The sequence below is a fragment of the Neoarius graeffei genome, chromosome 21 (assembly GCF_027579695.1).
Source record: "Neoarius graeffei isolate fNeoGra1 chromosome 21, fNeoGra1.pri, whole genome shotgun sequence".
Taxonomy (NCBI): Eukaryota; Metazoa; Chordata; class Actinopteri; order Siluriformes; family Ariidae; genus Neoarius; species Neoarius graeffei.
In genome coordinates, this window is record NC_083589.1 from 11914356 (window position 1) to 11936974 (window position 22619).

The window sequence follows — 22619 nt, forward strand, 5'->3', positions numbered from 1 at the left end:
CAGTCTCGGTGTTTAATTCTAGGCTGAAAACATCTGTTTCAGTCAAGCCTTTTGTTACTAACTTTTTATTAAGTAAAGGAGTAGATCTGGAGGGTCCTCAGGCATAGTGTTTTGGTAAACCAGGATGTATGGGGGGACTTCGCCATCTTTTTTGAGGAAAAGATCATGGCCAACTGCAACTCCTTCACCACCCCTGCCTCCCCATTCCACCCCCTCACTCCCTGCTTTTTCTCCTCTTTCCACTTCTGATATCTCCCAGGTCCTGCTTTCTTACTGTCTGACCACTGGTGCCCTTGACCCTATTCCCTCTTCTCTCCTCCAGACCATCACCTCCTCCTTGTCCTCTGGATACTTTCCCTCCAGCTGTAAACAGGCCCATATCACTCCTTTGCTGAAAAAAAACCACCCTGAACCCCTGTCATCCAGAAATACCACAGGGTTTCTCTTCGCCCTTGCTCTCCAAGACGCTTGATAGAAACAATTATGTAGTGGTTAGCATTGCCGCCTCACAGCAAGAAGGTTCTGGGTTTGAGCCCAGTGGCCGATGGGGGCCTTTCTGTGTGGAGTTTGCATGTTCTCCCCATGTCCGCGTGGGTTTCCTCCGGGTGCTCCAGTTTTCTCCACAGTCCAAAGACATGCGGTTAGGTTAACATGGGGTGGCCATGGCCTGAAAGTTGGGCTGAAGTAACCCTTGAGCAAAACACCTAACCCCTGACTGCTGCCTGGGTGCTGTAGCATAGCTGCCCACTGCTCTGGGGGTGTGCGCATGCGTGCATGTATTCACTATTTCAGATGGGTTAAATGCAGAAGAGGAATAGGCCATTTGCAGGAATTGGTCACGTGCTAATTTTCCCCATAGCATCAAAAAAAAAAAAAGGTTGTGGTTTTAACTTCTGTTGCAAGTTAAAGCGACTCATTGGCTGTAAAAGAGTTTTTTTGGACTCAAGTTGATCACCGCCGAAAGAAATTCATGTGCGAAATGGCAGATTTCTCAGGTATGTTTAACTTACAATTTCTCCTTTCCTACCTTATCAGCCGCTTAATGTGTGAAGATTCTTGAAAATAAATACAGATACACGTGAATTTCTTTCGGCAGCGACCAACTTGAGTCCAAAAAACTTTTACGGCCAATGATTCGCTTTAACTTACGACAGAAGTTAAAACCACAAACTTTTTCCAAGTACACACACATTCGGGTCAAAAAAAGACAGTAGAAAAGGTAAAAAAATGCTATTCTAGAAATGGATTGCTTCGCATCGCCAATCAAACTCTTATGGTTGTCAAGGAATGTCAAATTAGCTTACCCACCACAGGCTTGTTGCTATGGGGAAAATTGGCACGTGACCAATTCCTGCAAACGGCCCATTTCATTGTGCTTAAGTGTATGTGTGATAAATAAAGGCGGCTTCTTCACTTGAATGTGCTGTTGCTCACCAATGCTCTTCTTTCCTCTCTTGGAACAACCTCCTGGATCCTCACCAGTATGGCTTCCAAGTCGGACACTCAACCGAGACTGTGCTCCTCTCCATTAGTGAAGCACTTCATCCAGCACATGCCACCTCCCTCTCCTCTGTCCTCATTCTCCTAAACCTTTTCTGCTGCATTTGACACTGTTGATCATCCTAGCTTCCTCTCATCCCTATCAGCTCAGGAGATCTGCAGTCTCTCTGCTCATAGTCTATCCTACTACTGCTATGCTGCTGCCACTTAATTTTTTTTCCTCTTCCTGAAACATGGGTCTCTGCTTGCCTGCGTGACATTCAGAGCTGGATGGACAACCATCACCTGAAGCTCAACCCAGGCAAGACAGAGGTGAGCTACATTCCTGCTCCATAATCTCCATTTCTGGACATTATTTCCCTGGGGAACATCTCCAGGTCACCTATTGAGGTATTTCACTCACGTGACCAAGTCATGTGATGCTGCCATTTTGGACTGCACGGCTCGAATCAGTTTGAATGCGAGGAAGGCGACAAAAGAAAAACATAAAAGAAAAAGGAGCGAGATGCAGAAAACACCTTCACTATCCAGCGACGTAGGGCATTTACAGGGCGAGCAGAGGGAGAGGTATTTGCAAAAATTGAGGTTAGCAGGCTTAGAGAACGATGTTTACCTGCTTCCACCAGGATTGTTCACTGACAGCTAAGGTTTGTTCACATTTTCATTTACTTTCGGTCCTCAGGATAAACAAAATGTTATTAAATGTCATTGAAATAACTTCTTTAGTCTGTTGAGACATGGCCCGTTATAAGTTTTTCCTTTACTGTATTTACTAGTTTACTGAGCGCGCTCCGGGGCTGGCTGGCCGGCTCGCTAGCTAGCGCTCCGGGGCTGGCTGGCCGGCTCGCTAGCTAGCGCTCCGGGGCTGGCTGGCTGGCTAGCTAGCTAGCGCTCCGGGGCTGGCTGGCTCAGTAAACTAGTAAATCCAGTAAAGGAAAAACTTGAGACTGAAAGGTTTTAACAGTCATCCAAATGACTGAACGTAAACATTGCTACAGTAACATACCAGCTACTGTTGTTGACATTAGCTAGCTTGCCGTCCAAAACGGCAGACACCGGGGCGTCACGTGACCCTGTGACGTCAGGTGAAATACCTCAATATCCAGCGCAAAAAACCTAGGGGTCGTGTTTGATGACAAACTTTCCTCCTCAGTGACCATTGCTGCAGTGACATGGACATGTAAATTTCTCCCCTACAACCCCTTACTCTACTCGACTACTGCAACTCTCTTGTTGCTGTTCTCCTAGTATCTACCATCAAGCCCCTGCAGCTCGCCTGGTCTACAACCTCCCTTGTTCCTCCCATGTTACCCCTCTGCTTGCCGACTTGCACTGGCTAATCTCTCTCAGCTCAGCTCATATCAAATTTAAAACATTGGTGCTAGCTTACCAGGCTCTCAAGGGGGTAGGGCAGGGTTGTAGAACTCGAGTCCAGGACTCAAACTCAAGTCTGACTCATGCCCTAATTTTAAAGGCTCGTGACTTAGACTCCTGCATTCGGACTCACAAAATGGAGACAAGGACTTGGATTTTTTCCTTTTTTTTTGTAACATACTATAATTTGGCATAATATATTTATATTTGTTAACTTTTATATTAATTTCATGCAAGAGAATGCACATTCACCTGTTCATACATCATGTTCAGGAATAAACTAACCTTAATGGCGCTAAAATGCCTGGTGAGAATGCCCCTAGGATCGTCCACTTTGCTGAAACAGACTTCTCGTGCAGTGGGGGGGGGAAACTGCTACGGTATGTGTTCCACATGTAGAAGAACTATGGAGGAGACGATGGAGACAACCTTGAACTTCAATCATTTGGCAAGACTCTACCCAGAGAAGGAAGTGACATGCTATGTTGATGGCGGGGCTTGATTGCTGACTGACGAACTAGCTAGTGTTAACCCTCTCTCATGTTATTTGCCCTGTTGATAGTGGGGCTTTTGTCGGACTTGACTCAACTTTCTTTTTGGACTTGAGACTGAACTCGGACTCGAGGTTCAGTGACTTGACTACAACACTGGGTTAGGCCCCACATATCTCCAGAGACTGATCTAACCCCACATGCCAACCAGATCCCTACATTCCTACTACTGGTCACCTGGCCCCTCCTCCTCTCCACTCCTGCCCAGCCCACTCAAGACTGCTGTCCATCCTGGCTCCCCGTTGGTACAATGACCTTCCCATTGGTCAGAACTACCAACTCCCTGACCACCTTCAAGCACAGACTGAAGACTCGCCTCTTCAAGCTGCACCTCTCCCCTGCCCAGTGTGTAACTGTGTATTGGTCGAGACCAATCAAGGCTGTATACTGTTGAGCCTGGGGTTAGCTGTCTAGTTGTACTTTCTCAGCTCGCTTTTTTTTTTGTCTGGTTGGCTTGTTTCCTTGGCTGTTTGCTGAGTGTTGGTACTTCAACAGAATATTACTGTTTTGTCACTTGTTCAGTTGGTACTAGAACTCTCATCTAGAAGTTCAGCACTTCTTGTGTCTGACTTTTGTGCTTGTATGATGTTCTGGATAAGAGTGTCTGCTAAATGCTACATTTCAGAGAAAATGAAAAGTTCACTGGACATGTGGTCAGACCCGACTACAAAGTAGTGCTGCTACAAACTGGGGTCTTTTAACCTGCATTGCATTATAACATCTGTATGATTTTCCATGAAGATATACTTTTAATAACCTCATCAGCAATCATTATTTAAAAAAAAAAAAAAACCTCTAACAGTACCATGTAATAATACCAGATTCTTGGGCTACTAAAACTCACCTTGACCTTACTGTATCACATTTTTACTACTTTTAATATGTAACTGAATGAAAATAACTGCTGAAATGAACATGACTGAGCAGTTTTCAGCACTGTAACCCTGGACAACATTCTCTTGGCATAAACAGAAAGGAACACATGGATTGATATAAACATTACAGCATACGTCTGTCTAAAGGAAACTCTAATGAAGCAGGACTACTGGTGCATAAAGAGGGAGGGTTTGTGGCTGATTGCTGCTACAACTTTATTTTAGAGACGTCACCAGCTCCGTCATCACACCAAAAAGCCATTTGCAGAACTGCAGTTCCAGGGGGCAGAACACGGCAAGACCAACATACACACAAGAACACAATCACCTGGTATCTTTGTGAAAACCGTTTTGGGCCAAAACCATGTAATCCTGGTCCAGCGAGTGGCCTAGTGGTTAGCGTGTCTGCCTTTTGAGCGGGAGATCTATTCACGGTCAGGTCATATCAAAGACCATCATAAAAAACTGGTACCTACTGCTGTCTGGCAAGACATGCTGCAATACAGATGTGAGTGGGGAGTCAAACTCTTGCAGTTACCAGAGGACTAGCCCCCCCCCACTGGAACCCTAGCTACAGTATGTAATAGGCAAGAGGCTGAGGGCTATGGAAACGGAGATCGGCGCCGCCACGTGGCGTGGGAAGGACTTTGATCTGCTCTTTTAGAATGTGATGCATTTTAACAGCCTACAATGCTTTACCACCTAAAATGTTATAATTTTGAAGATGAAGAAAATTTTAGGCCATGCTGGAGAGGGGACCTTCATTTCTAGGAAGTCCACTTCTTCCAAAAATTGATGGTTAGAGTGGCCAAAGAAGTTTTGACCCCTTAAACAGTGGTCTGAATAGTAACTCATGCATGAATGACATTTCTTGCAATAAAATCTGGCCCACTGAAGCATGAAAAATGTTTAAGGTGTAGCAGGTTATTATTCTATTCTATAAAAGTCTCTATTTCAGAACTCTCTTTTTAAACATGGAGGCTTTTGGCTAAGCTAGACCCAAATACATTTATCAAATTTATTTATTTTCAGAACACATTGAGTTTTTTTCATGGCCAAAGACATTTTAACTCCCAAACAACTACTTCACCACAGCAGATAACGTCCCTCCATCTCCTGTTCTTCGTATGCTCTTCTGTCGCACCAACTGTCCTCGTGTCCTCCTTCACTACATCCATAAATCTCATCTTTGGTCTTCCTCTTTTCCTTCTCCCTGGCAAGTCCATCTCCAGCATTCTTTTCCCTCGATCGCTCCTCTGTACGTGTCCAAACCATCGCACTCTCGCCTCTCTCACTTTTTCTCCAAGCCGTGCTGTCTCTCTAATATTCTTGTTTCTAAGCCTGTCCTGTCAACACCATAAACAATTGTCTGAATATCAACTCATAGCTAAATTACACATTTTAATGTATACATGCTGCTCATTTTCAGTGACAACAGGTGGAAAAAAAAAATGACAAGGTCATACAATAAACACAATCAGGTAAAAATACATGTGTTCATACGAGTGCTATAATTAGCCTTTTAATGATGTTTTTCAATATACCACATGGTTTATAAAAAAAAAAACTAAAAAACCCACTAATGAGCGCCCTCTATAGGCTCAATGTTGGATCTGCACTCAAGGTAAAGCAGAGAAATGTGAATGAGAAACAGTTGTGTATTTATTTTGGGTGGAGGGCAGAGTTTACAGCAGAAGTGATAGTGCTATTGATCATTTAAAGGCGTGTGACCATCAATCATTCATTCTCACAATATTAAGAATGTTTTAAAAAAAAAAAAGAGTTACTGAGTAAATTAGACGCTACCCATTTAGAATTGATTGGCAGATGGCAGCCAGATTGTTCTTAAATCTCAACATCTTTTTCACACTTATTGACCCAGCTAAGTAATTTGACATCAGTTTTCTGAAGACTGACCATAAATCCTAGTAGTAGGTTATAAAACTAGGCATACTCCATCCCCATCATCAATCACAGCAACACCAGCTCCGCAGGGGCATCTCTGAACTCATGTATATGGATACAGTGGGTTAAATAATCACTCTTTACAATCATGGTGAGTAGAAAAACATCTCAGAATGCACATCAAGTGCATTCTGAGATGTTTTTCTTCAGGTACATGAGTTACAACAGCAGAAGACCACATCAGGTCCCACTCCTGTCAGCCAAGAACAGGAATCTGAGGTGACAGTGGGCATAGACTCACCCACACTGGGGCAGAAAAAGACTGGAAATAAACCATGAAATGCTTGCCCCCCCACACACAATTTTTAAAAATGAATCTGTACAACTATGTCCTGAGAACATTAGAGAACACTGAAAAATAAACAGAGTTGCTGCTGGGGGGTATTTTCATTGACAAATTAATAATAATAATAATAATAATAATAAAAAAAAGCATTTGTTATACAAAAATAGCAATTTGCAGAACATAACTCCGATCCAACTCCTCCAAGTCCTGAACAAGGCGTCCTGAGGACCTTCCTGGCCAATCTTGTATGTAATGTGTCACAGTAACAAGCTCACACTACAGTTTCCCCTTCACTGGAACTCAGAGACCCAAACCTGTTCAGCATGACGATGCTCCTGTACACAAATACCCCTTTTCCACCAAATCAGTTCCAGGGCTGGTTCGGGGCTGGTGCTGGTTCACAACTCGTTCAACTTGCGAGCCAGCTGAGAACCAGTTTGCTTTTCCATAGCTCGGGGTGCTAAGGGGAGCCACGTCATTACGTCACTGTATACGTCAGTTACGTTGCTGCGTTTGCATAAACCTTGGCGCGAACATCGAAGCAACAACAACACGGAGAGGAAGAAGCAGCAACAACAATAATGGATGACTTTGCGTTTGTACAGCTGCTGCTTCTGGCTTTACAGTGCTTCATTGGGATCAGAAAACGGCAGATCCAATACATGTTTGCGTTGATCGACAGGTTTTGAGTGGACGGCGATTACGTTCTAGGAGACAGGTAATAACTTAATAACATTTTGACTCTTACTTGCACTGAATGTGAGATGGTTATGTTAGCCTTTGTTATGAGCTAACGTTAGCCGGTGTTATGTTGGCTTTGGCGGTCTAGCTATTGTTGTTGGTCTTAACAACTCCGCCCCTCCCGCTGACGTAAGCGGTTCTTTCCTCTGGCCCAGCAAAGAGCTGGTGCTACCCTGGAACCGGTTTTTCTGGCCCCAGAGCCAGTTCTCTGTCAGTGGAAACAGAAAACCCGGTTCCAAACTAAGCACTGGCCCCGAACCAGCCCTGGAACTGCTTTGGTGGAAAAGGGGCAACAGTGAGCTCCATGAACACAGTGTGTGAAGGCTGGAATGAAGAACTCGAGCGTCCTGCATAGAGCCCTGACGGAACTCAACCCCACTGAACACCTTCGGGATGAACTGGAACCTCAACATCAGGGTCTGATCTCACTAATGAACACAAATCCCCACAGCCACATCCCAAAATCTAGTGGAAAGCCTTCCCAGAAGAGAAGAGAAGAGAAGAGAAGCGAAGAGTGGATCTCATTTTACATGAAAGGAGGAATAAATCTGGAATTCAACAAGGACATATGGGTGCGATCGTCAGGGTGCACATACTTTTGGCAACATAGTTTATCAGATTGACTTACTAATAATGTTAACAGGTAAATGAAGTACACTGACCGTCACATTGAAAATGAGTTCTAATTACCTTGAGGTATTTAGAGGAAAATACAAAAAAAAAAAACGAAGTAGAACTCAAAACCAACAGCACAAGTCTAGTCCTTCGTTACAAGTTTATATTCCTGAAATACCCTTAAATATACGTCAAATAAGTAGTACACAATCGTGTTTTGACAAGCATTTGACCTTGAACCTGTTCCAAAACCTAATCAGTTTATCTACTGGCCACAATATTTCCATAGAAATAAATCCTACAAACATTCAAATCACTCGTTCTTGAGATATCGCTCGAACACGAATCCAGACGGACTGAGAGATGGACAGAGGGAACGGCAAAAAACCGTAGCCAGAAAACGGTCTTTAAAGTTGTACAACAAAACAGGGTTATTAAAGCTATTGAAGAAAAACCCATCAGTCATATGACACTTACGACCTTGACACACATCCTTCCTTGGGACCTGAACCTGTCCCAGGGATCTGCTCTGCCTCTCCGCCTTATAATCAACCTCACCTGGATACACTAACAACTAGCAGCAACGCTCATTTTCCTGCTGCAGGGGTTAATCTGATTTTTTTTTTTAATAAGTAAACATTTAAATTCAGTGCAATCTTTTGAGTAGCTCTAATGGAATTTTTCCCCCCTTTTCTAAAATGTCACAATTCTCTCTCTCGCTCTCTGAAGACGATTGGTTCCCTTTTGAACCTGGTTCTTCATGTCTTTTCCTCACTCCTGTTGGCTCATTCTTTAAGCCCGGCGCACGGGGCGATTTTCCGTCGCTTGGTCGTGCGACTTTTTGACGCAAGCGAAAAATTGCTTTGCGTGCGGATATTTGCAACTTGATTTTTTGTTGCTTGCGACAGATCTGCCGCATGTGCGTGTTTGCTATAACAAAGCTATAAGCCAATCCCCACCCACGAAGTAGTCATGTGACCTGCATCCCCCTCCCCAAATCGCCCACTGGTCGCAGATAACGCGTACACGCAGCTACCCGAGACAGGAAACTTGTGTCCAAAAATCGCGATCCGCTTGCGACGAGAAGTCGCCCGTGTGCGCCAGGCTTTAGGGATCCAACTCGACACCTCAATTTCTTTAAAGCAACAATGTTGATTCTTTTAAACACTACAAATATAATCATAACAGATGAAACATCAAATAAAAAAAATATCTATCTTCCATACCTAACTGCATTCAGGAGTTTAAAGCATATGCGTTAGGAATGTGGTTTTATTCCAAACAAAAACAAACCTTCTCCATGACTCTCGTGATAGAGCGTTCATTTATTTCTCCTGATTGTAGAACGTACACCACGAGTGTAAATCTCCCACACCCGAAGAAGGGCCATTGTTTCAAACACTACACCGGCGTAGACGACTCTGGAGGAGGTTTGTACTGCCGACGGCTTCCGGACAGACCTCTCACAGTCGCTCGGAAGGAAACACTTGAGTGAGCGGTTCCTGAAAATCGTGTGCATGTACATGCTGCTGTGTTGAAATTAAACTGTGTCAAACACATTGAGAAAGAGCGAGAGAAAAGGATGAAAAAGCTTGAGTTGAAATGATGCGCGTACACGGAGTTTCCTCATGGGCAGTTTGATTTTATTGTTCATGAGATGGCTACACATTGCCGATGGGTTGTGCTTCTTGCTATGCCAAAACCGTGGAAGAACAAAATGTATAGATTTTGTTTAATCCAATCTGTCACTCATTCATGATGGTAAAAGTCCGCCAATGTTAAAAAGATCATTCGGATCTTGCAATGTTCCCCTTCCACCGCCGCATGTCCAAGAGCATCCACGTTTCATTTTATGATAGTGTGACAGCAAGAAGCTGATTCATAAAGACACGTCCATGAAAATAAATCTCTCCATTTCTGTTTAAAAAATGTCTAAAGTCTATTTTTTTTTCTACAATGCGTTATGAGTTGCAACCAGGCACATTCTTGTTTTATGTTTTGTTTTGGCTGAATATGGGTGTACACTTTCTTGCGCTCTTTAACAAGATTACTTCTTGTAGCTATAGCAGCAGTGTGCTTAACAAGCGAGCAAAGGAAGGGAATGGACATTTTTCGCTCGCTGAAAGCATTTCCATTCACTCCGGAGCTGCACTGTGTCTCACTGGCTCTCCGTGGTGCTCAGTCCCAACAATCTTTAATTTTTCAATAAGCAGCCGATTTAGAGCCTCTCTGTAGTCATTTCGATGTTTTACAAATACAAGAGCTGACCTGAAAAGGAGAAAATGAGAATTTGCATAAACATGAACAACTCTTGAACATAAACGCACACCACACATGCTGTTAGAAAACCTTTTTCTCGTACCTGATGCTGAAGCACAGGTTTGTGAACCCAGCTATCGGTAAAGCCTGGTGAACTCTCTCACTGCCCAGCACACCTGCTTACACTCCTCTGCACTGAACATACACAAGCACGAAGGTAGTTCAGTAACACGACACACACCAGCAAGCACGAGTCAGCAGGAACACACGAGAAATGGTAGCGAAGGTTTTGCATCAGTAGATTTTCTGATATACACTGCAAAAAATAAAAATCGTCGGAAGTTTATTTCAGGGCTTTGAACCGGTTCAAGGAACGAAAACAAAAACCGGGAACTTTTTCTATTTCACATGGAACAGAAACGAAACCAGAAACTTTATTTTTTATGCTCCGGAACAGAAACGCCTATTAAAAATAATGGTAACCGGTTAATACCGGTTTTTATTTCGTTCCTCAAAGTTTCCGTAGCCTACAAATAAAAAAAGTCATTCTTCTCCTGCGCAAGTTTCTATGACCCGCTGGGGTTCACTTCCTGTGTGACATTCGCTGACTGAATGGAGAGAGCGGGAGGGTGGACTACTATCACGTCTCCACATCTTAAATAAGAGGTAAATATTGCAGTCTATCGTTATTCAAAAACGTCAATTTCAAACACGATATCAATATATTTGTCCACGTTAATGAGAGGCTCGCGAACATTAAATGACGTTAACCTCTGTTAGCCTATCAATGCATAGGGCCTGACTAGCCTTTGGTAACACACTAAACGAATTATCTTTTATTTTTGCCACTTTTTCTGTTTGTGTAGATGGGAAGACATACTGAGAATCCAAATCGCCAACATTTGAAATAATAATTGTTTTGAATTATTTCTTGTCTTATTTAATGAAGGTTGTAATAGAATTAGCCTACATTTGGCTTAAGCTGGATGAGACAGAGACATAATTTTATAGCCATTTGTTAAACAGCTGACAGGGAACGTAATTAACCGTTCCGGGAACGAAATTTTTTTTGTTCTAACCGGTTCGGGAACGTCTATTTAATGGTGGAACCCAAAACCGGAAACGTTAAAATTCCATTTCTGTTCAGAACGAACCAATAGGAAAAAAATTCTGGTTCAAAGCCCTGGTTTGTCTATTTTCAAGTCAAAACATCTACCCACCCTTATTATAAGACATAATTGCCCAACAAGCAAAACCTCATTTAGCTAGAAAGGCTAGTTTTTAGACAGTCCATCGTGAAAATCTTGATCTTGTATAGACAAAATGTCTTGAAAAAGTCTTATTTGGAGCACCTTTGAAAATAAGTTTTTTTTTTAAACAAGTACGTACATTTTGGACATTTGTCAAATACGGTTCATCTTGTTTCAAGAAAAAAAGTATGCTTGTTTTGGGAATAAATGAACTTTACTGAAATCTTTGAATCTTTCATTACAATTCAACTCCACCTTACAGATCCTAAGTTTACTGCGACTGTTTTCTCAGTCATTCAGAGCGAGCTCCTTCTAGATGCTGTACAGACTCTAGACCAGACAAGTGCCTTCAAAAAGGCTATGAGTGAGTGGAGGGCGTTTTAGTGACGTCGTTTTGGAATGCTGTGAGTTAAGTTCAGTGTTTTGGGTTTTTTTTGTGCCTGATCTTGTAAACCCCTCGTATACATGAATAGTCAGTGCCCCCAAAATGCACTGTTGCTTTGGCGTTGTGTAAGCACTGTAAGTCAAAACGCGTAGACTTTTTTTTTTTTGGTGCCTGAGGTCCTGGGGAAGTGGAATCTTAAGAGATGTTTTAATGTTTGAATGTTGAAATGGGAAAAAAAATAAACTTGTTGCAATGCTACACGTGTCGTCAACTTGATTCAAGATAGTCTCTGGTCTCATATCTAGAGTATTTTACTAATTCCAGGTCACAAAAGGAGAATCTTTTAAGCTAGCAATGCTTAGTTGTAGAATTTAACAATCCTAATATTAGTATATTTATCTTAAATTCAGTTTTTACTGCTAAGACTTTGTCATGAATTTAAGTGAAATACCCTTAAAATGAAATAAATAAAAATGACTTGAATGGCTAAATGTAAGAAGTACGATCTTGTTATAAGAACTATTTTGAGTTAATCAGATCTCGCATAATAAGCTCCCCAATCTTGTTTTGGAATTATTTCATCTGAAAACAGGTTAGATTTTTCATCTTACTTTAAGAAATCTTACCAAGTCAAATTTGACTAGTTCCATTGGCAGATTTTTTTCACCTGATTCAAGCAAATATGCTTTGTTTTAATCTTTTCTTATTTTTGAAAGGCCATTTTTTGCAGTGTAAACAATATAATAGGAGTGAACTACACTGAAAGGAGGAGTGAACCTAGACACGGATTTGAGCATGGGCCACATGGGTAACTGGCCAGGGCGGCATCATTAAAGGGGCGGCATGTCTGATAAATATAAATATCCTTTCACCTCCCTTCTACTCACGCCGTTTAGAAAAAATCTCGCCAAAAAATGTCAATTATTCAGCAGGTATTTAACTGTCAGGATGGTTGCAGAGTCGTCATCATCATCATTGCTGGTTAGAACCTTCTCCCCAAGTCCAAAAGTAGGGGGTGGGGTGAGGTTAGACCTCTTGTTAACCTCAAATTCTGAGCTGCTAAAATTTTGGATAAATATTAACATTTTGGATAAACTTCAGCGGTTTAAAAGTGAAAAGGGCAAAGCCATCAGACGTGTAGGAAGAAGAAGAGGAGAAGCATCTTAAAAAGGTAGGCTATGCAGCTGTACAACGTCATTTCGCCAACATAAAGCTGTCAATGTTAAACAAATCCAATGGTGAGGATCAACAGCACAGCAGGTTCTGTTGTGTAGTCAGTTCTGTATATTGGTGTTTCCCCTAAATTTTGACAAGGCTGTAGGGTTTTCATTCTGGAACCTGCTTTATTCATAAATGTCAAAACTAATCATTTAACAACAGTGAACTAGAAGAGTAACTAGAAGTTTAGACTAGCTAGGCAGAGAAACAGGGAAGCGAAGGATGTACAGCAGATAAGAGTGATGAAAGATGGAAAACAGAGAGTGCATTAAGAGTACTTTGAGGATTTATTAAATGAGGAGAATCCGAGAGAGAAAAGGTCAGATTCGTTGGAGACAGCAAATCGGGAAGCAGAGTTGGTTAGTAAGGATGAGGTGAGGGCAGCCATGAAAAGAATAAAGACTGGGAAAGCAGTCAGACCAGATGGTATCCCGATTGAGGCTTGGAGATGTTTGGGTGAGACGGCTGTGGAGTTCCTAATGAGATTGTTTAATAAGATCCTAGAGAATGGGAAAATGCCGAATGAATGGAGAAAGTGTGTGCTCGTCCCAATATACAAGAATAAGGGAGATGTACAGAGCTGCAGTAATTACAGAGGGATAAAATTGATGAGCCACACCATGAAGCTATGGGAAAGGGTATTGGAGGAGAGACTGAGAAGAGAGGTACGGTAGCAATCTGTGAACAGCAGTACAGGTTTATGCCAAGGAAGAGCAAGTCGGATGCAATTTTTGCTTTAAGAACGTTAATGGGGAAGTACAGGGAAGGCCAGAGAAAACTACATTGTGTGTTTGTAGACCTGGAGAAGGCATGCGATAGAGTGCCGAGAGATGAGTTGTAGTATTGTATGAGAAAGAGTGGAGTGAATGAGAAGTATATCAGAGCGGTGCAGGACATGTATGAGAACAGTGAAACAGCAGTGAGGTGTGCAGTTGGAACGACTGAAGGGTTCACAAGGTGAAGGTGGGACTCCATCAAGGGTCTGATGCACATGTATTCACATGTATTTACCTACAAAGTGAGGCAAGAGTCACCATGGAACATGATGTTTGCGGATGATATTGTGACAGGGTTAGATCTTAACACTAGCCCGCTAGCCCGTGGCTAGTGCAGATAGCCACGGGCTAGTGCAAAATCTCTGCTACTAGCCCGTGTTGGCTAGTGCAATAACTTGACATGGGTGTGGCCATCTTGAATCACGCAAAATCTGATACAAAATCTTTTAGCTCATTCTATTTATTGTACATGGTGTAATGCATTGTTGCTGAACATTACTGTCACAGTTCATTGACACAGGTTGTAAAACAGAAATTAATTTTACTTGTAACTCTCAGTTGACTGCCATCATGTACTTGTATCTTCCTATGTTGCCATTAGATCTCATTTATGTTTGTTACCCTGACAGTATTGCTACATGTATGCGCACAATTAATGAATATTTTTTGTATGGAATGTTTACTTTTACAAGAATTAGTCATGTTCTTTTCTAGTCCAAGATAAGTTTATGATTTCAGTTCTAGTCCATTTCTATAAGAATTTGCTATGTTTTTTTCCAGTCTAAGGCAACTGAATGATTTCAGTTCTAGTCCATTTTGCGAGATTATTACATGTACTAGTCTACTTAACTGTAAGCAATGACTACCTCTTTTATACTTCAAAGTGACAATTATGGTTTGAAACACAAAGTCACATATGAGAACCATAATGGATTGAATAAAGTACTGGTTTTGTTACACTGAATTGGGAGCTTCTGTTGTTTCAACTTGTTCATTGTTTAGTATTTAAAATTCTTTCAATTGTCACAGGAATTGGGCTTAAAATAGCGGGCTAGTGCAACACTCTGCGGGCTAGTGCAATTTGCAAGCCACTAGCCCAGCTGGCTAGTGCAGAAAAACCTTAAGATCTAACCCTGTTGTGATATGTGGTGAAAGTAGAAAGGAGGTTGAGCTGGGTTTGGAGAGGTGGAGGAATGCATTGGAATGAAGAGGAATGAAGGTGAGCCGTAGCAAAACAGAATACATGTGCATCAACGAGAAAGGGGATGAGAGTGTAGTGAAGATGCAAGGAGTAGACGTAAAGAAAGTTGGTGAATTCAAGTACCTGGGGTCAACTGTGCAGGAAAATGGAGGCTGCGATAGTGAGTGCAGGAAGGGTGGAGCAGTTGGAGAAGGATTTCGGGAGTCATGTGTGATAGGAAAGTCCCAGCAAAAGTGAAAGGTAAGATGTATAAGACAGTAGCGAGACCAGCTGTGATGTATGGATTGGAGACCGGACCCTTAACAAAGAGACAGGAGGCGGAGTTGAGGATGTTAAGGTTGGACAGGATAAGGGACGAGCACATCAGAGGGACAGCACATGTGGAGAGCTTGGGAATTAAGCCAAGAGAGATGAGACGGAGATGGTATGGGCACATCCTGAGAAGAGATGCAGAGCATGTGGGAAGGAGAATGTTGAGGATGGAGCTGCCAGGCACACAAAAACAAGGAAGGCCAAAGAGGAGATACATGGATGTGGTGAGAGAGGACATGAAAGTGGCAGGTGTGGTAGAGAAGGATGCGGAAGACAGGGAGCAATGGAGACGAAAGATCCGCTGTGGCGACCTCTAATCGGAAGCAGCCAAAAGAAGAAGAGGAACTAGAAGAGTAACTGATTTAACTGCCAGACCCATGCAGGCCTGCTGCCTTTAATGTAAATTCAGGGGTGTTTATTAAATATTTTGGATCAGCCTCTCCATCATGAGCAGCTGGATGTACCTCCTTCCTCACATTGTGCAAGTAAATCCATACAGGACAAATAAGTGAACAATTTCTGCCTCATTGGAAACATGAGTGCTCTTAGAGCACAATATCCCCCGCTGGCAACTTGGCCATAACTGGTAAAATGCGACTGAACTGAATGAAATTACAATATGTCTATTACTACCGAAATATAACAAAGAATCCTGTCAAGTTTTGTAAAATTCCTCCAAAAATTGTGAGGAGTTGATTTCAGAAGGTGAGTTCCCTTCCTGGGACGGACATCACCATGACAATCTCCCTTCGGGCCTTTCGGCCAGCGGGGAATAAAAATTGTGAGGGAAGTTGATTTCAGAAAGCAAGCACACCTTGATGAAATTGCCAAAGTACAAGTTTGTTAATAATCAAGGGCATAACTCTGGTCAAATTTGCCCAAATTAAACGAAATTTCAATATGCGTATAACTGTCATATAACAAAGCCTTTTACCAAGTTTGGTGAAATTCGTCCAAAAATTGTGAGAGGAGTTGATTTCAGAAGAACGTACACTCTCATGAAATTGTCAACGTACAAGTTATTTAATCAAGGGTCAAAACTCTGGGAAAATTTTCACAAACTAAATTAAATCGCAAGATGCGTATTAGTGTCATATAACAAGGCCTTTTGCCGAGCTTCGAGAAATTTATCCAAAAATTGTGAGAGGAGTTGATGTCAGAAGGCGAACACACCTTCATGAAATTGTGAAAGTACAAGGCTGTTAATCAAGGGCCGTAACTCTGGTAAAACGCGACCGGATTGAACAAAATAATATGCATATTACCATCATATAACAAGGCCTTTTGCCAAGTTTCGTGAAATTCCTCCACAAATTGTGAGAAGAGTTAATTTTAGAAGGAAAAAACACTCATGAAATCGTCAAATTATAATTTTGTTCATCAAGGGCTGTAACGCTGGTAAAATGTGATCAAATTGAACGAAATTACAATATGCGTATTACCGACATACAACAAAGAATTCTGCCAAGTTTCATGAAATTCCTCTGAAAATTGTGAGGGGAGTTGATTTCAGAAGGTGAGCACCCTTCCCGGGACGGACAGACATTGCTACGACATAATCCCCCTTCGGGGCTTTCGGCCAGCGGGGGATTTAAAAAAAAAAAGAAGAAAAAAAAGCCCTATACACAGATTAAATATTTCATAATTACTATTTAATATAAAGTATTTAATAATTAATATATAAATATAGTGGTGTGCGTGTTTCTGGCGGAGGGTTGGGATCAGACTACCACAGTCTGATTTCGCTCAGGGTGCCAAGTGATCCAGCTCCATCACTCGGTCAACCACATCCTGGGAAATTTAAAAGGAAGGGATCCACACCATGTAGGTGCCAAGAACTGACCTTTAAATAACTGGGGTGCGTTCACAGGCGGCTCTAACTCCCGAGATTCCAAATGGATGGATTAAAAAGGTGGTATGTGACATGATGTGCTTCCTCCATCAAATAATCACAGAATCGAGGACGCACGCTCAGAGCCAGTAATGGACGAGCGTTACCTGCTCCGAACGTAATAAATCCGGTTTAATGTAGAGATTAAACAGGAAAATGACCGTATTAGTATGAGACAGCATGCGAAAGGAGTTCGCAGAGATGAGAATGAGGAGAGAGCGAAATCATCAGATCATTGCTTTGTATAGCAAATAACATAAGGTGACCAGTATTCTGGACGTTTCTCATTAACCAGACGTCTTCTCTGCAGTTCAACCTCAATTCAAACCAGACAAATCCACTGCATGTTGTACCAACTGAAACACTGATGCTAAATTAATCTGGCTGCCGTTTGTGTGTGAGAGGCGAATCATTTGAGTGTGGAACCGACTCCTGAATTGACTGGAATCAATGAATCGACTCGTTTTGGGATTGAATTCGATGTGAACGAAGAGCAGAACAACAAACTACTGACTGAGATAGACGAGTAGTTTCTGCAGTCCTAGTAGGAACTAAAGTGAAGAGGGAACTGAAGAAATGCCAGAGGAAAGGTCTGAAGAATCATTTAAGCCAATCGTCTGGATCTGTCCTGTGAACAGCACAGAATTGAGAAAACCTTAATTCTAATGTTTGTTGGAAATCTTGCTTTTCTGAGACATCATAGGTGTGTGTGTATTTTTTTAATTAAAAGATTACAAACCGACTAGAAGGAGTTATTAAAATTTTGTCCTTAATCTTTAAAACTGAACTTCTTTTTTCACTTTTTCAGTGTTAATGTTGAAGGGAGTTATCAACAAAGATGCTTTTTTATTTACAAAATTAAACTGATTAGAAATTAGTTTATTAATAATAGAAAAAAATTTGCAGCATTTATACTTTTTTAAAAATGCAACATTACTGTACTGCTGGCAGTTTGTGAGCAAACCTATATACTGTGATGTGCAATGCCTTCAGGAATCATATATGATATATTTTTGTCACCCCTAGAGGAGACTCCTCCTAATTAGCGGCTGATCAGAAATCCCGTCCTCTTGCTCCGTTTGGCTAAAATTGTGGCCCGTTGCATCTTCGGATATCTGTCCGTGTGGTTATTTTTGCTAATTATATAGAATAGATTTTTGAAGCTGTGAGCATCCTGGGACAGGTGGCAGGGATTAAACTCACCTTGTGATCTGCTTGTGGAAGTCTGTTAGCTGCTTGTGAGTGACTGTTACAGCTCCTCCTGACATCTCCTTGGGAAGGCCTTTTAGTGCCACCTCTAGCCAGCGGCAAAATGTCTGGACAAGGACAAAAGATTCAGTGAATCAGGTTAGACCTTCTAAGGGTTCAAGAATGCAAGATTTCTGTGCAGTGGTGTGCACAGACAGACACGAGGTGGTGCTCAAGCACCTGCCCCTCTGCCCAAAAAAGTGCCCTTTTGAATTTTTTTTTTTTTTTTACAGTTTACTGAGGCCAATGTCGACATGATCTTTTAGAAAAGCCGCGGCATTAAAAGCGTGTGAGAAAATAATGTCCCGATGTGTGCCCCCTCCGCACACACACCGGACCTCTGTCTCTCTTGCTCGGTCACGTGAACAAGCGTGCAGTGCATTCAATGTGAGGTTGCAGCAGCATAGCGTCCTGGAAGCCACGGCCTTGTCGTAGCGCAGACAACACATCGGGCAGTCAGTCAGCTCTTCCCCTGCCCCACCAGCCAGGTAACACATGAATCGAGTGAAAATGTATTGTTTGCTCTCTAAGCCCAAGCTATAATTATTTTGTCGTGAAGTAGCCCGTCGCATACAGAAACAACTGCACATAAGTATTATATTTTTTGCTAGACCATTTTCAGATTTAGGAAAACAAATTTCTTTTTCTATTTTGTTCAACTAGAGATTCCTGGCAAAGTCAAAAAGCCTTGATGTAATAAATTAACATTAAGTGGTTGTTTTACACCTTTAAAAACTAAAACGGGTCAGTGGCGACCCGAACACAAGAGGAGGGTTAAATCTCAGACTTTTATAATAAGGTGTTCCACATGCGCAAAAAAGTGCCCCCCCCAGAGCACTTGACCCCCAAAATGTCTGTGCACGCCACTGTTTCTGTGTGTGTTTGTGTGAAAAGTGTTTCCCCATTACCCTGCTCAGTGGAATAAGCCATGTTGTACACTATAAAAGGCCCAAACCCCTGACCATCACACCCATATGTAGTTCTTCCCCAAACTGGTGGCACAAAGCTTGAGTTGTATAGAATGCCTCTGTTTTAATATTACAATTTCCCTTCGCTGGAACCGAGTCCAAACCTGTTCCAGCATGACGATACTCCTGTACACAAATGGCCCTTTCCCACTACCCTTTTTCAGCTCACTTTAGCCCGACACGGCTCACGTTTCGACTACCTCAGAGCAGCACGACTCAGTTCGCTTCAGCCCTGCTCAGCACCCAAAACTCGCACGGTTTTGGAGTGGGGCTGAAGCGAGCCAAACCGAGCCGAGTGGGGCTAGGGGCGTGAGGAGACACTCCCCTGTGCACTGATTGGTGAGGAGGAGTGTCCTCACATGCCCACACACGCCCCGCGAGCATGCTGGGATCTGTAAACACCGTAAACCCGGAAGAAGAAGAATTACGAATTACGAGAATTATGAAGCCTTATGCGCCTCACCTCATCTATACGCTCTTGCCAGTATCTGTTGGCGTTGTCGGTGACAACAAGCCACAGCACCAAGACCAGCAACACTAACGACTCCATGTCCTCCATGTTTATTGTTTACTCTTCGGGTCGTGAGACTACCGCTTAAAAGGTCACTGATGTCACTGTTTGCGCCGCCTAACGACATCACGTGACGTCCACCCACTTTTGCTAACTCCACCCAATTTGTCCACCCACTTCCAGCCAGCACGGTTCAGTGCGGTTGTAGTCGAAATGCAACTCCAACAACCCCACTCAGCCCAACTCAGCACGGCACGGCTCAGCCCGACTCAGCCGCGTTGGTAGTGGAAAAGCGGCAAAAGTGAGCTCCATGAAGACATGGTGTGTGAAGGTTGGAGTGAAGAACTTGAGTGTCCTGCACAGAGCCCTGACTGAACACCTTTGGGATGAACCGGAGCCTCAAGAACATCCCAACATCAGGGTCTGATCTCACAAATGAGTACACATCCCCACAGCCGCGCCCCAAAGTCTAGTGGAAAAGCTTCCCAGAAAAGCGGCACCCATTATAACAAGAAAGAATAAATCCATCAGGGAATGTTCAAGGATTTCTGGGTGTGATGGTCAGGGTGCACATACTTTTGGTCATACACAGTGTAGCTATGCCAAGTCAGTGTGCAGCCTGGATACAGTGAGGTCTTTTGGTTATAAATTTAATATAGAATAAAATCGACTTTATTTTGCCATTAAGCTTCACACACTAATCCATAACGACAAAAGCGAAAAAGAAATATTTTTACAGATTTATTAAAAAAAATCAAAAGCTATCTCATATTTTGAAAAGTATTCAGACCCTTGGCCAAAGGTTTTCCAAACTGAGCTCAGGTGCAGTCTATTTGCTTTACGTTGGTGTGTCTATAAAACTTTCAGCCGTATCCAACTTTGGCAAATTCCACTGATTAGACATGATTTAGAAAGACACACTTGCGTCTATAAGGTCCCAGAACTCTCCGTGTACATCAGAGCAAAATCCAAACCATGAAGGGCAACAAACTCAGCAGACCTCTGTGATCAAACTGTATCCAGATGCAGATCTGGGCAAGGGTATAAAAGCATTTCTACAGTTTGGAAATGTTCCCAGGAGCACAGTGGACTCCATTGTTATGAAATGGAAACCGTGTGGATCCACCAGTAACCGAGCTAGAAGAGCCTTGGTCAGGGAGGAGACCAGGAACATCTGTGGCAGTTCAAAGACGCTCCCCATCCAACTGGATTAAGCTTGAGAGGATCTGCCAGGAAGAAGAATTGGGTCACGAAGTGTGTCCATACAGTGTCTTTCTCTGGCAGAGTGCTTCATCCAAAAAATCCTCTCCCATGCTGTGGGTGGGTCTTGTATCTATGACAATATCTTGACAAATCACCACCACTTTATCCGCCGGGGTGACATCGACTATCGCCCCTTTGCTTATCATCATCCATTTGTTATTCTGACAGCTTGTGTCTACAAACGGACACAGCCAGTAGAAGTTTCTCTATTTTGTTGGCTATCAGGGTGACGAGTCCCGCCCACATGATCGGTTGCCCAAAAATGAGCAACAATGACGACACCAACAGCTTTCTGAAAGTTCAGAGATTTTCAACTACAAGCTCTCGGAGCGGCTGCGCAAAAAAGGCAGAGCATTCTACAAAGACACTCAGTGCGTTGACATGCACATGGAGAAAATCGAATTTCTGCCGTAGCTCGACTGAAATTGAAGTTCTAAATGCCATGGAAACACCTTAGCTCGGCTGAAATCGAACCGAACTGGATTTCTCGTAATCGAGCTACGCGACCTAGATTATGCGATTGTAGCCGAGCTACTTAGTGCATGTAAACCCTATCGAGCTACTTACTTCAGCACTGCCCCTTCCTGAAGTGACGAGACCACGAGCGGGAAACACAACAGCCTTGGTCGGCATGACAACAGTAGTAGTAGCGAGCAGCACAAGAGGTCAGGAGGAACAAGGAGAACGAACGAACGAAGAAGAGAAAATGGCGAGCAGAAACGTGCACTTCTGGAGCAACGAGGAGACAGAGTTCATGCTCATTCAGCTTAAGGAGTTGAATATATTAAAATGCATGAACACGGAACTGATAACTTTGTTTATACTCTTGAATAGCTCTTCTTCATGACGACAACCGGAAGTGTACCAACACGATGGGGCGTGTAGCGCCACCTGTGGCTCGGGTGCACAATGTACCTCACACAATAGCTCGATTTCCTTGTGTGCATGTAGGATTGGATTTCTCTGGCACCCCTGCTGGGACCCTTAGCTCGATTACCGACAGTAGCTCGATTTGGATGTGCATGTAAACGCACTGACTGAGTGCAACACACTCGCCCCACCCCCTCACTGGGAACTAACTAAATAATCACTGAACAAGGTGCTTCTACAAAAGTACTGAATAAAGGCTCTGAATTCTTATCTAAACGAGAGATTTCAGGACTGATTCTTAAGACATTTTCAAAAATGGCAAAACTTTGTTGAGTTATTGTGTGTAGACTGATGGCAAACATGTAAATCATGTCTGTGAAGATTCTCAGTCATCCAGGTACATAGTAATCTGTGGTTGGTAGAAGAGAGCAACTGGACTTGCTTGAAGATTCTTGAAAACGTTTCTCCTCTCATCCGAAAGGCTTCCTCAGTTCTGTCTGACTAATAGGGAGTATCCAGTATTTATCCTCTCATGGATCATCATAGAATCAGAATGCTGA

At 42.7% G+C, this 22619-nt stretch overlaps 1 protein-coding gene across 1 annotated transcript in view; it reads right to left on the reverse strand.

Annotated features, from left to right (window-relative positions):
* Positions 1-9528: 9528 nt before the first annotated feature.
* The window catches only part of tnpo3 (transportin 3), a 158078-nt gene continuing 144987 nt past the window's right edge, over positions 9529-22619 (reverse strand). The window contains exons 21-23 of the mRNA XM_060903881.1: positions 18403-18515; positions 10270-10361; positions 9529-10175 (exon numbers count right to left, since the gene is read on the reverse strand). Coding sequence (XP_060759864.1) covers positions 10301-10361; positions 18403-18515 — 174 coding nt within the window. The 3' untranslated portion in view covers positions 9529-10175; positions 10270-10300. The remainder of the gene's footprint in view (positions 10176-10269; positions 10362-18402; positions 18516-22619) is intronic.